Source organism: Carya illinoinensis, chromosome 7 (genome assembly GCF_018687715.1).
Source record: "Carya illinoinensis cultivar Pawnee chromosome 7, C.illinoinensisPawnee_v1, whole genome shotgun sequence".
NCBI lineage: Eukaryota > Viridiplantae > Streptophyta > Magnoliopsida > Fagales > Juglandaceae > Carya > Carya illinoinensis.
The window spans coordinates 34,314,396-34,328,682 of NC_056758.1; the positions used below are offsets into that span (position 1 = coordinate 34,314,396).

Genomic DNA, 14,287 nt, shown 5'->3' on the forward strand with positions numbered 1-14,287 from the left:
CCCCAAGTATCCAGCGCAAAGATATATATCATATATCATAAATAATGAATAAAATAATTAAAAAATTGAAAAAATGTGGGATGTTGGGATGTTAGGAGGTTGTGTAGATTTTTTCTTTATCATTTCTTGGAGCCTGTTTTCTTGCTCACGGAGTCAAAAGTCATCACGGATATATATCAATGCTCCCGATATCACACCTTCATGGAAAAATATAGTTGCAAGCACAATTATGTATTAATCTGTGTATTAATATGATGTGATTAGTCAAAAAGTAAATTTTATTAAAAATAGTGTTAATTTAAATCTTAAGTATGAATAAATCACTACTAATATATAAATTAGTGCGTAACTGTGCTTGTACATAGCAAAACTCCACCTTCATATATCTCAAAAATCAGTACAGAAATAATAATCAAATAATCTGAAAATGAGAAACTAAGAGAAACAAACATATTCTTTGCATCAATATAATCCATCCGATAGAGGTGACCACCAGACAGTATCAATATAGAGTTTTGCTATTCATTATTAAGTAATATTACACAATTTTTCAATCATCACACATTATTTTTTTTTAATTTTAAATTTTTTGTTAGTTTATTCTTTTTAAATTAATTTAATTCTTTTATTCATTATTTATATATTAAATATTTAATAAAAATAATAATAAAAATTAAAAAAATATAATGTGTGAAAGTTATGTAAATAGTAAAAAATTGTGTAGGATTTTTCAAATTTTTATATGCGCTATACTTTTTTTCTGTGCATCCTGCGCAATCAAACAAATGCCAAAAAAGTATTATTACGGGGTTTAATGTTGATGTTGAGGACTAAACCAAAGTGATCTTTGTGTCAAATCACTCATGACAGTTGCTGAAAGTGAAAACGCCCCACCACCAAAATCTTACCAGCATATTTCTCCGATTAAGTAATAATAAAACAATAAAAAAGGTCACCTTATCAAACTCCCAAATGAAACCTTCGAGGAATTTTTCAATATCTTTTAATGGAATATACTTAAGTTATTTTTAGATGAAAAAAATATAGAAGTTAAGTTAAATAGATAAATTAGTAATAAAAAATTAAAATTAATAAATAAAAACATTTATTTTTAATGTCAACGTCATCAACATGCTCATCTCTCTCTCAATAATTAATTGATTTATAACCTCACCAATTTTGCATGAAAATTAATGCTTAACAATCTCTAGCATTAATGAGTTTTGATATAGGTCTAATACACGTCCATCAGTATTGAATACAGATTTAAATATAGATTTAAATGCAATGATAGATATAGAAATGACCAATATATCATGTACGATCTTCACAAAGATAAGATATCTAAATAGGTCTATCTTCCGTCAAGTCAAAATTTTAAATTCGGATTTTTTTTATTCATCACATACGATAAATATATATCCATGTCCGAGCTAAATACACTATTTTGCTCCTTAAAATATTACTCTAAAGCTGTGTCAAAACTTTCACAGTCCGGATCATCCCAATAATAATTAAGGAACTTTTATAGATCATATTTAATATTCCACTACTTAGTCTATGAAATTTGTGGTATTGCTCCATCAAATGATACATAAGCAATCTCACTTTGATCTTAATTTTATTTTTGTATTAATCCATTTGCACATCTTTAATCAATATGACAAGATTATAATCTTATATCGAAAATTAAAGATAAAAATTACATAAACAATTATATTTATCCTATTGGTATTCTTTCAATATTTATCAAATTTAAATTTACGCCATATTCATCAGGACGCCATATTCCGGGTGTGCTCAATTATATAGATTTGTTAAAATAATATATTTGAAGTCACCTACAAGGCCATAATAATCCGACATTTTCAGCTAATTGCTTTCTTTTGCGTCAGTTCCCTCATCAACCTTTTTCTCTTTTGAATCTTGGGCCACTGTTTTATCATTTATGTCTTATCCAATCCACCAACTCTCATGGCAAGTCTTTTGTCCTTTATCTGCCAGTGATTAATGATATACATAATATATTTTATTATAGTATTATAAGATAAAGAGTATTCTTATAAAATAATATTATTTTTATAAGATATTTGATAAAAATATATCTCATTTAATACATTATTATGAAATATATTATGAAAAAATATTATATGGATCTAATATTCAACCATTTTGTAAAATTTTTGAATTTATATAGGTGAAAAGTCTACTTAAAAATAACGAATATCTTTCAAATGAATTATGGGCCTAACTTTTTGTTTGACAAATACCGACTTTATTTCTTTTTATCGAGTTTGCCAGGTAGGTTTAAATTTTTAAATATTTTTAGAATAAGTGAAATATTTTTTTATGGGTCGAAAAAATTAGTAAGACAAATTAGATTATTATTAGAGATTGGATCAAAATCCAAAACCCAAAAAAAAAAAAAGAGTCCAAACCTTCTACCTTCGATACCCAAGCCTGTAAGATCTTGTTTAATACTCCACATCCTTGATGCACGTATGTTTGTTATGCATGCACGCTTAAATCAAGTCCAATTTCCACGGCTTGTCGTTGCTCATCTCTCTTTTCCCTCCATCTCTAGGGTTTTGTTTTCACTCCTCTCTCTCTCTCTCTCTCTCTCTCATCACTTTGACTCTCTTTCTCATCTTTATTTGTCTCTCATGCCCAGCTACCATTCCAATGAAATCGTCATTTGCACCACCATGGTAGGCTCAAGGTGACCTCTTTCTGCAAGGTGTACATAATTTGTGCACGTTGGGTAAGTTGTCGCACATCTCATTTTTCATCACCGTAAGCACAGCCGCATGACTCTTATGATTTTAGATTTCAGTGTTCTGGGTTGAGATGAATGCAGTCTTAGGTCATGCTTGTAATTTTCGATCTTGTTTTTATTTGTCACTTTCCTGATGGTTTGGTGAAGTCAAGGAGATCTTTTTATTTTATTTATTTAATACAGTATTTTTGGTTTTACACAAATGTCTTTAAAGTCGTGTATTGGAAAGCTTTCATAAATCCTCCTTAAACGAACTTTTTGAGTATTTATGTTTTTTTTTTTTACTTTAAATGTCCATTTCAAACTTTATGTTTTAAAACTGATCATTTACGTGGGCTGTTTTTCCTATGGGTTGAGATTAGGTTTTGATTGGGATTGGGTTTTAAAATTAGTTTGGGTTGAGTTACATTTTTAGAAACTATTCTAATGTTTATTTTTATTTTTATTTGGATATTGATGGTTTTAGAAAATGACGTTGTTTTAGAATAATGAGAATTTTAGGATTTCGATAGATTAAATTAAGTATTTTAGGTGTTATTATAGGGTAACTGTTCAATTGGAGATTTATTCAAGTTGCATGTTTTTTTAATAAGTGTTGATTGATTTTCCTTCACACTATTGTGGGTATATTTTGAAAAGCTAAAAAGTTCTGGTAAATGGGATTCTTATATTAGAATTTGCATAAAAGGAAAATGAGACGAGATTGACTTTTAAAATATGCATATTTTGGTTTTTGAAAAGAAATATGAAAAATAACCTCAATTGTTTGTTTCAGCATTACTAATGAACTTTGTATGAAAGCAAAAATATTTTTGTTATGACTGGTATAGATATGAGCTTATTTTTTGACATTTTGTTTCTAAACTGTGCAAAAGATAGCGAATATAAAATTTTATGCATAAATCATATTTTTGTGATTTGATTCTGTTCTATTCTGAAGATGTTATGAACTCTTATATGATATGATGTGATTTATGAAAACTTTTGGTATGACATTCTGAATTTGGGATGTGGTTTGTGGATGATGATCTATTACTACGGGTGCTAATAGTAGCTTATGTTTGGAATGGTACCAACTATTCTGTTTCTGGTGTACCCACTTTGAAAACAAAGTGATTTTTTGGTGATTTTTCTCGTGTGCATACTTGGGACTCCGAAAATAATAAGGGGAAGATTCACATTTTGTTTCAGCTCGGCTAGCTTCCGGAGTTTGCACAACCCTACCACGGAGGTTAAGCATGGCATATGATGTGATATGATGTTTTGGTATGATGATGGTCAGTTATGCTATGCCAAAATAATTTTGAATAAGAATATTTTTGAATATTCGCTCTGATATTTTTTATAACATGTTTTAATTCTACATTTTGACTATATAAATATTTTGTTCTGCATTCTGAATTTTGTAAATGCTCATGTTTACACACTGGTATATGTTATCTACTTACTGAGTTGTTAATAACTTACCTCCTTGTCTCCACAACATTTTTCAAATAATCTTGATAATTCAGCTGGGGACTAAGAATAGGCGATGTTAGAGATGTTTGATAATCATAGATGAATAAGTGCTCGAGGATGCAAGTACTTATTTGAATCATAGTTAGTAAATTGGTTATTTTTCAGTTGTTTTGATATGTTGAGTTAAGAATATTTTTTTTTCGAGTCTTTGGGGGGTTTCTAGTTTATTTTTATTGAGGATTTCTTTGTTATCCTTATGAAGGAAAATGGAATTTTGGGTTAAGCAAATGAATAAATATTTTATGGAGTTTTCTAGATTTCATAGTTTGTGATATTGGAGTTGATATTAAGTAATAAGAGCTAACTCTCCGAACCTCCGGAATCAAAGTGTTACAAATATTATATATAAATCATTTTTCCTTGAGATTTTATGTTGGAGTAATATTAAAAACAAAATATAATAGGTACGGAACATCAAAATGACAAACATAACATCTTTAATAAAATTACATTTTATATTAAGGTTATTTTTATAAAAAAAATTATTTATAAGAATAATGTTACTTTATATAAAATATCCTAATTTTTTTTTTTGATAAGTCATATATCCTAATTTTAATTATGATTGTACAAAGAATTATAAAAAGAGTTGTGCGCATTATTATTCGTGAAAATATTGATATAATTTCTCAGGTATTTTTCTTGTGTTGAAGTTCAAAACTTAATGATAGTTTTCAGGCCAATTTTTATTATTACTTGGTGCTGTAAATAATGCTGCTCGGGTTTTCCCTACGTAAAAAATGATAAATACACCTAAATTTTTATAACACTTTATACAATTATATTTTAAAAGGAGAAATATTTTTGCAAAATATCTTATAACTGTAACATCATTTTATAAAAATATCTTTATTTTACAATATGTATTCTTAAATATGTTATATGCTATCATTAGTCTTCCCCACGTTGCGGTTTGTGGTCTTGACTTGTGCTGGCCAATGCACCGGTGTTACTGCTAAATTACTAATGGTGCCTGATTGGGAATCCCACTTACTAGGCTTTTCACTTGACTTTCAGAAGTTAAAATGAGTGTTTCCATGAACACCTCAACACCTCATCTGGTACTCCGAAAATGGAGGACTTGACGAGGGTTGGCTTTGACGTTGACGATGACGATGACACGACTTTCCTTGTCAGAAAGGCTACAAGAGAACGGCCAATTACTTTCATATTTGAGATGTGACCAACTACAACATAAAGATGCTGCAAGCTTGGATATTTATGGGCCTCAATAATTTTTTCTGACCCAAAGGGGAGAAAACGTTCGCTACAACAATATAGCACAAGGAGTATGCCAGTTTCTCTTCTACACTACTTATTCATGTCCAAACTGCGGCAAAAAGTATTAAAAGAGATGCATCATGTCCTGAAAATGTAAACATACAAAGATTTTTACCATTGACGTGCTTTCTAAAAATAAACTGAAGCCTGCCGTTTCTTCACCGTATCAACTTTGAAGGCAGCCATTACAATCATAAAATCTGTTGCCATGACCTCGAACGTATTCCTCCCCATGCAATGCAAGCAAATGGTTTGGAGTGATTTACAGATGCTCATGTTACCGGGGCAAGATGATTGTTGCAGGTTGGAAGCTCTACAATTTTTACCCGATACTTGTTATATGTAATAATGAAAGGTTTTAGAATACAATTCCAGTTTGGAGCATTTGCAATGTTGAAAACTAGACCTCTGCATGGTTGCAACCGCTGCCTCCATCACTTACCAAGGGCGGAGCCACCCTTATCATCATACTCTGAACGAAAGCTATCATCTATACATATAAAAATTGTCTTGAGAATTGACACTGCAACTGGAAAAGTATATACGGTAAAGCTATAAAAATACATATTACATATTGAGATACTTAAATAAAGAAGCAAAATACAAACATTAAGACCACAAAATTAACAATAAAACATTGTCAAGATATAAGGCATTAAAATGGTATAGACTGGTAGATTAGATAGCCACATCCAACTAACATATGGCAGTCTACATGTTGGTGTTAATCACATATAGATTTCTGTATTGGTGTAAAATCACAAATCTTAATTGATAGACCATCTAAATGCAGAAAGAGTGAATTGCAGGTTTGTGCTGTTAAAAAGAGGAGTGCTCTCTCAGATAATGACCACAACTAAATTTAATGCACATCTTTGTCATAATGTAAAATCTCTTACCATAGCAAATCCAATGCACATAATGCTAAATCCAGGGAAATTGAAAGGCGCTCGATCAGACAGGAATAAAGCTGAAAGAACAATTTATTGTTGTTACTTGTTAGTTTAATTGGCTCTTGGGCCTGATAAATGACTCCATTAAATATCCAATCACCTGTTAGAGGAGAGAAAGCTAAAGGAGAAACAACGCTGGCAAAAGAACATATGCCTGAAATGCACCCTTGAGCCATTCCCTGTAACAGATAGGGAATGAAAAGAAAGAAAAAAGACTAGTCAGATGTAAAACCCAGAACCTGTGTCAAAAAGAAATCATCTGCACTAAACAGGACACATGTTCAAGTCTACACATACTGCAGAAATATTTTTGCAACTCACTACAAGGAAAAACAATCCATTAAATTCTTTAATGAGATCAAAATAGGTTTGAACGGAATGATGCCCGCACACTCTAAAAACAATGCCAATCAGCAAAAAAATTGAGCAGACACTTCAAGAAAACTTGCCTGTTCGCAGGGCCCAACTTGTTTGGAAACAATGCTCCTCAACTGCACATTCAAAAGTAATTTTTTCAACACACTACATCCCAGTAAATGTCATAGACTGAAACTAGAAAATTGAAGAAAACTCACACATGGATGTGCTAGAGAAAAAAATACAGAGAACATAGCAGCGACATAAGGAACCTATCATTTAAAATGTTAGCCATATTAGAGCAAGGTCAAAGTAAGCTGAAGCATATACCAGATATGCTTTAAAAGAATACAATTACTATTCAGAAATATGATGGAGAAAGCAAATTGAACATAAGTAAAAGGAAGACACTTGTATCTGAAAGTAAAGTTGCAAAGAAGTACCCAGAAGGACCACGCAATGCTGTAAAGAAACATCTGCATTCAAGGTCATAAATTTCTTAAATGAGAACATACCAACGTGCTACAATGAACTTTTGCTATAAGTGGGTAACAATCAACTTTGACAGAAGTTCTTATGCTCAAGCCGTTGTAACATGCAAGGAAATTATTACAGAGAGACAAGGGGCTTACATGTGCACAGCTAAATAAGAGCCCTACTGAAAGCAGCTTTGCCTCTCCTAGAGCAGGAACCAATGTAGGCATGAGAAATAGCTGCATGATTTATTCAAGTTTTAGAATTTTTTAGGCATACCTCACTTTTCAGTTATATTGAAAACGAAAACGCAAGAGGAATGCAAGCGGCACCAATACAAACAATCTGTGACATACCTGTGATATGGTCCCTGCAATCCCAGAAATGACCATTAAGTCAGCAAACTGATCCTTGTTAAAATGAAACCTGGCCTTTAAGTAATACTGCATAGAAAATAAAAAATCTGAACTCTACAACTCCTGTGGAATTAGAGGGTCCACTTGCACAAAACTATGTCTGATTATACATACCAGCTGCAAAGATCTAAGCAAGTCTAATTCATGAATTTTTATTTACCCAGTCATATGAGCTTTTTCAAAAAGATAATATTTGTTAAAAAGACTAGGAATCAGTTCAGATCAATTAAGCAAGAACAAAATCTTTCTCCCTTGATCAGCATAAGAGGCATAGACAACTGTGCATTGACTGGCATCTATTTGAAATCAGATACTATTCATTCCAGAAGAATAAATAAAATAACAATGAGTACCAGCAAAGATCGAGTACAAACCCAGACTACTCATTTTCAGCTTCTAACAGCCCCTTGAGAAGTTGCAATAGACAATAGCATATTAAACTCTCAGACTAAATTTGCACGTTCTCTTTAATTCAATATGCACAGCAGACTCAAGATGTTACACATTGAACATAACCAAAATACTAGAATATCAAGATCACAAAGTCAAAATGTAAAGATTCAATAAGTTTATATGTCTAAAGTCTTGAAAAGAAGAGAAAAATGCCGAACGAACGCGTCCAAATGAGTAAAGTATCTATATTATCATACAGCATGCCCCAGATTTTGATAAAGTGTTCACGATTCCACTTTCATATATGAAAATAATTTATCAACCGTAAAGACTCCTTTGTACCATGTATGATTTATTTTTCAGTGGATAGACATTATTTTCTTTGATTCCTGAAAATTTTTAATGACCCTTGGTGCACACACTAGTGGTAGCATAGCTATTCACATTCCATTCCCTATAAAATTCCCTATAATTTGGCTAAAAAGTACATTCCCTAAAATTTTTCCCTAAATTTTACTCATCTTTCAAAAACCTCCTACATCCCATTCTCTATACTTTCTCTATTCTATTAAAATAATATTTCTCTATTCTTTCTTTGTTACTTTTTTCTCACTTCTATTTACAAACTTAACTACTCAATATTTTTTCTTATGTTTTGAACTATTACTCTAGTGAATATTTTAAACAAAAATTTAAATTATTTTCTTGTGGATATGAAAATTAATTTTTTTCTATTTTCGTAATTAATTAAATTATTTTTAAAATTATTATTTAAAATTATAATAAATATTGGAGACTCACTGTTCATCCCCTAAACATTTTCCCTAAAATAGGGATCCGAATGTGGGAGGTATTTTGATCAAAATCCTATAATAAATCTCAAATTATGGGAAGTCCGGTGCTTTGGGGCACCGGATGTGAATGCTTAAATTATAGAATATGGGAGGCACGCAGATTTCATCAGTATCCTCCTCACATGCAAGATAAGTTGACTAACATAGCCAACATCTATGTGCTTGCAAATTTCAAGTACAAGCTCAAGAAATTAGTAGCACACTGGATACATAAAATGTAAACAAGACCATAACGCTTGAATCGTCAAATATGAATATAACAAGCCATCACCAAAAATAAACCCACCAGTTTAGAGTTTAGAGCCACTATAAACAAGTGCAGGAATGGAAAATGTGCGTCTAATTTATGGAAATGGAAAGTACCATCATAGAACCATGAAGGCCAAAATCTGCAAGATTGCTAAAAAAGGAAACGACTGCAGCTTGGGAAAACGTCGAACTGCAAATTTGGTCCAAACAAGAACGGTTAAAAGCATTCCTGTTCCTACAAATTTCTTTCCAAGAACCAGCCGCCGGGCCCCCCGCGGGGGGGGGGGGGGGGGGGGGGGGGGGGGTGTGGTGGGGTTGTAACGATAGGGAAATTAAACTTCACGGACCTAGTGTTGAGCAAGGAGACCATATCCTCCCAAGAAGGCATTCTTTTGAGTACCAGGGTACCATTCCTGTTCGATTCTCCATCCGATTTAGTAATGTGCAGTTTATCCTTTGAGAGAATTGGAGCGGAAAGACCGTCTTCTACGACCGAATCCGGCAGGAATACCCTCATGTACACCGCTGCAATCATAGCCACAGACGCCGCAACCTAACGACAATTCATTTAAATATATATGTGCACTATAGGAGGACCATCTGGGAAATTACATGAGGCCCGAGGAATCTGTTTATGTTAAATAGAGGAAGAAAGAGGACCTGGAAAGTAGAAGACGTGGAGAGAAAACGGGTGGATAGGGTTCCGCAAACGAATGCCGAGGATCCAATCCCCGATAGAACGCCGAAAGCTGATGCTCTTCGCCCCTCTAAAACATTATCCGCCTACCAAAAAACAACAGATTCTCTAAATTTTCTATGTTGTGGATGCTAACTACTGTGAAATTCAGTTTCCACGTTTATCTTTTTCCTACTCTAGACCGAGAAATCTGAATCCATTTTTCTATTTTCGACTGCAGATGCGGCAGTGGAAGTGCACCGGAAACTGGAAAGTATCTGAGGCTCAGATACTGGGCGGTACGGCAGGGCCGCATGAAAGACCTTTTTCCCCTCCACATTGATTGGGCCCTTGTTGTTTGTGGTTCTAAGATGTAATCAACAATATGGGCTGATTCAGCCGAAGCCCAACTACATATTTAGTCTTTCGGCCCACGAAATATTCAATTTAAACTTGTGTAACTTTTGAAGCTGGAAATTAGGAGCAGCTTGGAGAGAGAGAGAGAGAGAGAGAGAGAGAGAGAGAGAGGTAAGGTTGTGTTTTACCACATAAGCAAGGGCAAGGCAGTGAACGCTTCCTTCACAGACCATTGCAGTGAGGGTCCTGACGGCATAGTAGGCGTAGAAGAAATTCCTCTGCCTGCTATAAGCCAATATTCCTGTCACCACATATTATCCATCCATCATCAATTGATTCAATATCCTACAACCACCTGCTTTTTGTTGCCTTAAAATAATGAGTTGCCGCTATATCTGGGAAGCTAGATGGTGACCTTGGAATCATGATTTCGGGAATATATTAAATCACATAAGTTATTTAATAAGCATTATATATTAAGAATACCCCATCTATAATATTCTCAAATTTTATTTTTTTTTTTGAGAAATGCTTAGGATCCCCATAATGGGTCTTGGGCATTTCTTCCTATAATTATTTATTTAGTGATTAAGTAAGTATTTTTTATTGATGTTGTGAATTTAAAATATATATATATATTTAAGAATATTTTAAAAATACATGAAAATAAGTAAAAAAGAAAAGAGAGTATTTTGCAAATTTAAAAATTTTGTAATGATTAGTTTGAAAATTTTGTATTTAAATTATATTTAAAAATAAGATAAAATTAAATAAAATTTTTTTTTATCATATCCCATTTCCTAAACCTGTCCAACATTGTAGGACACGAGATGAAAAGTTATCTTACAATCGGTCAATTATACTATATATTGGTCGGGGCCCACCAATAAAAAGATATTGACTTCGTTCCTCTCAAGCTTGAAAATTATTGTCATTAAAGTCATTAATTTGATGGCGTGGGTTATAGACATTAGTCACCAAATTGTCATTAAGATTTGCAGGGTCTATCGAGGATCATGACTTTTGTGTTGGAAGTTCGTCTATCACGACTTCAATAGATAGAAGTTTAAAATAGCAGTTAAGGGTCTCAGTCTAACTTCAACTCAACATAGACGTAGAAGACAAGGAATTTGATATCTTATTTCCCCCGAAAAATGAAGAGAAAAATACTATGATTGGACCCTAATTTGAGGTTAACTCGAAAATTGCATATATATAATTATGTACCTAGGGGAATGATGGTGAGACTCATTGGGACTGTGAGCAAAGCTTTCCGCCCGTACTTGTCGGAGAGATTTCCCACCAGAGGCATCATTACGAGTGTTCCGAGACCTATAATCTGCACCATCAATTAATCCCACAAGTTTGAATACAAGCTGTGAGTCTGTGACAGAGTATCATCTTCATCTTTTATATTTAAAATAAGAAATTAGCCGAATGACCTATTATTATTGTTGCATTTGAAAGAACATGTAATCAGACAAATCATACAGCTAAACGGATTATAAAAGGCTATTCGATCGGGTTCTAGTGGAAAGAGGAAATATGGCAGTTCGAGACTTAATGTTAGAAAATTGGTTAACTTATAGAATTATATATATATATATATATGTCATTTCGATGTTAGCTATTGTCTCCTTATAACTTGTAGGCATGATATTTTCTACCAATCTTTAAATAAAGTCTTTGTTTTAATTCAAAGCTTGATAAAAGATAACTCGTGAATTAAAAAGAGATATACATAGTCGTTAGGTGAGAAATAGATATGAATAAATATTGGATCGATCAATCGCCAGTGATTGGAACCGTGGACGTTACCTGAGCCAATGGCCAAAAAGTGTGGGATGCCATGTTGTTACTTTGATCAGACAAGTGTACGGTAGATAAAAGACATATAACAGGATTGATTTTGTGCAAAAAAATAGATCAAGGGCATTATGTACAGGAGCACACTTTTTATTGTTACAATATCCACTAGATGGTAAATTAAAAAGAGAGTGTGGGCCAAGCGATCGAGTTGGAAGTTTGTGCAAATTCTTTGGAGACGAAGGAGCCGACAGACGAGAAGGAAACATCGCGTCGCTGAAGGGAAATTTCGTTTGATGAAAGAGACTCAGATCAGAGGGAGAGCGGGGGAGATCAGACAGAGATCAGAGATTTCAATTGCAGGAGTACCCATTCTTAGCTACAGTTCCGAAACATTGTTTCTTCAATCATTAAACGATCGAATGAAAATTTATAAGCAACCGTTCAGTGAAAATGTCTTGACGTTCATGTTAAGAGTAAAACAATAGGGCGTTTTATATGCAAAGCAGGAAGAAAAGAAACAAGACTGCATGCATGGCAAACTAACCTTAAAAGTTGTATATGCCGGCATGTAATTAATAGGTGAAAGAAACGTTTGCTTGCAGTTACTGAGAATCGAAAAATGATAGTAAATAAAAGAGAATTAATACCGCTTGTTGAAACCCAGAAAGGTAGATGGCCAGAGAGCATTCGTCTCTTCCGGGACAAAGTGCAGACATAGTGACATCAGTGATGGCTGGGATCACCATAAAAGTGGAGAAATTATGGAGAAAGATCGTCATGAAGAGGTGGCTCAGCCCCGACAACTTTTCCATATTCTCTCTCGCTAAACCGCAGCTAAAGAGTACTGATCGACCGAAGGTGATAAAGCAAAAGCCACCCCTTCACAATTTAGCCACTGAAAACACTTAAAAGCAGCAAATGTTGCTTGACTTCAAAGAATAGTGCAGTATGTGTATATATACTCTGTTGATTACTGCATATTCTGCATGTCAACCTCGCTCGTGTTAGAGCGTTACGGTGACACTGTAAGTTGATTTAGGGAATGACTGACCCAGGTGTCTAGCAATGGGTTCAGCCTCCGGCCCGCTGAGAATTGATTCGGCATTTTGTTTCATAATATACATGTTGTGTAATATCGTGGACTGTCACTCTAGCCACTCTTCAAGATTTTGGCAGCCGAAACCCGAAAAGTGAAGCGAGTGCGAAGTGAAGGTCCTGAAGGATGCGTAGCTTGCAGTTCATGCAAAGGTAAAACATCAAAGTTAAATTCAGGGCCCATTTTTAAGTCGTGAGCGACGTAATTACGCTTTGAGGCGTGCAAGCTTGATCTACGCTCACTTTGGTGGGTAATCACTTGAAGGAATAGTTTTCGTGGGCCCAATAACTTAAAAATTGGGTTAGGCCCCATTTTTTAGGATCTTTAAACCAATAAGCTTTAGACCTCTTTTCTTTTGGATCGCATTAGGCTCTTTGTATCTTTGACTTCATCCTCATCACATTCAGATCTTTTTGTGTTCTAACTTCCAACAAAAATTTTAAAATTAGGGTCGGACCCACGACAAACATGAGGATTCCCATTCATGAGGGGAATGCTTTAAAAAATTCAAATTCAAAATTAAATAAAATAAATTTTGAGTTGTCTGCGGAATTATCGGCTTCTTCATATTCGCCTCTGTAGACTGTAGCTTTTAAAAGTTTCACAGATCGAAGTCCAAGCATATATTTTCGTACCAAACATAAATCTAAAGACTTGATGCAAGAAAATGTAGATGGTTGAGATAAAATACATAAATTACCTACTTAGTGAAACTATTTAAATTCATATCATATCTTTATTAAAACTAGTTAATGGGTTCGTATTTTAAACTCTTTTATACGCTATATTAAATGTTTGAATTGTCAATGTGTCATGAATCCTGTTCCCCAATTTTGATTTTTCGAGCTAAAATAAAAAAGACAGAGAAATGGGGCTACCCATTAGGCCGCGTCATGGCCCGACCTAAGGTATACTTTTGGAAAGCCCGATAAAGGCCCAAGTATACGTGCCATGGCCGGTGCATTAGACTGCATGCCATGTGTATAACAACAAACAGTGATGCAAAAACCGAGTTTTTCTCCTGCTTTGACCGCAAGAACCGAGAGAGATTTGCAGGTAATGAAACGAGAGAGCCGAT

General features: G+C 33.7%; 1 protein-coding gene across 2 annotated transcripts; it reads right to left on the bottom strand.

The window, feature by feature from the left end:
- Positions 1 to 5,472: 5,472 nt before the first annotated feature.
- On the bottom strand, positions 5,473 to 13,223 carry LOC122317050 (hippocampus abundant transcript-like protein 1). Of its 2 annotated transcripts, none has more exons than XM_043133949.1 (14): positions 12,761 to 13,223; positions 11,532 to 11,643; positions 10,493 to 10,605; positions 9,932 to 10,054; positions 9,619 to 9,824; positions 9,386 to 9,461; positions 7,716 to 7,802; positions 7,518 to 7,598; positions 7,329 to 7,361; positions 7,104 to 7,157; positions 6,978 to 7,019; positions 6,629 to 6,707; positions 6,475 to 6,545; positions 5,473 to 6,104 (listed from the first exon to the last, which is right to left on the bottom strand). In XM_043133949.1, exons 1-14 carry the CDS (start codon positions 12,923 to 12,925, stop codon positions 6,066 to 6,068), a joined length of 1,281 nt encoding a protein of 426 aa, XP_042989883.1. In that variant the 5' UTR covers positions 12,926 to 13,223; the 3' UTR covers positions 5,473 to 6,065. The 2 variants fall into 2 exon arrangements, with proteins under 2 accessions (XP_042989883.1, XP_042989882.1); XM_043133948.1 differs by having other exon boundaries at positions 5,473 to 6,065; positions 12,761 to 13,216.
- Between the last annotated feature and the right edge of the window lie 1,064 nt (positions 13,224 to 14,287).

Bases quoted from the DNA above. Each gene is read 5' to 3' on its own strand.
- LOC122317050 (XM_043133948.1), bottom strand. From the start codon at position 12,925: ATGGAAAAGTTGTCGGGGCTGAGCCACCTCTTCATGACGATCTTTCTC. The intron at 10,055-10,492 runs GTAAAACACAAC...GTTTTTTGGTAG, and splicing joins GCCTTGCCCTTGCTTATGTG to GCGGATAATGTTTTAGAGGG. The intron at 6,546-6,628 runs GTGATTGGATAT...TTGTTCTTTCAG, and splicing joins AGCTTTCTCTCCTCTAACAG to CTTTATTCCTGTCTGATCGA.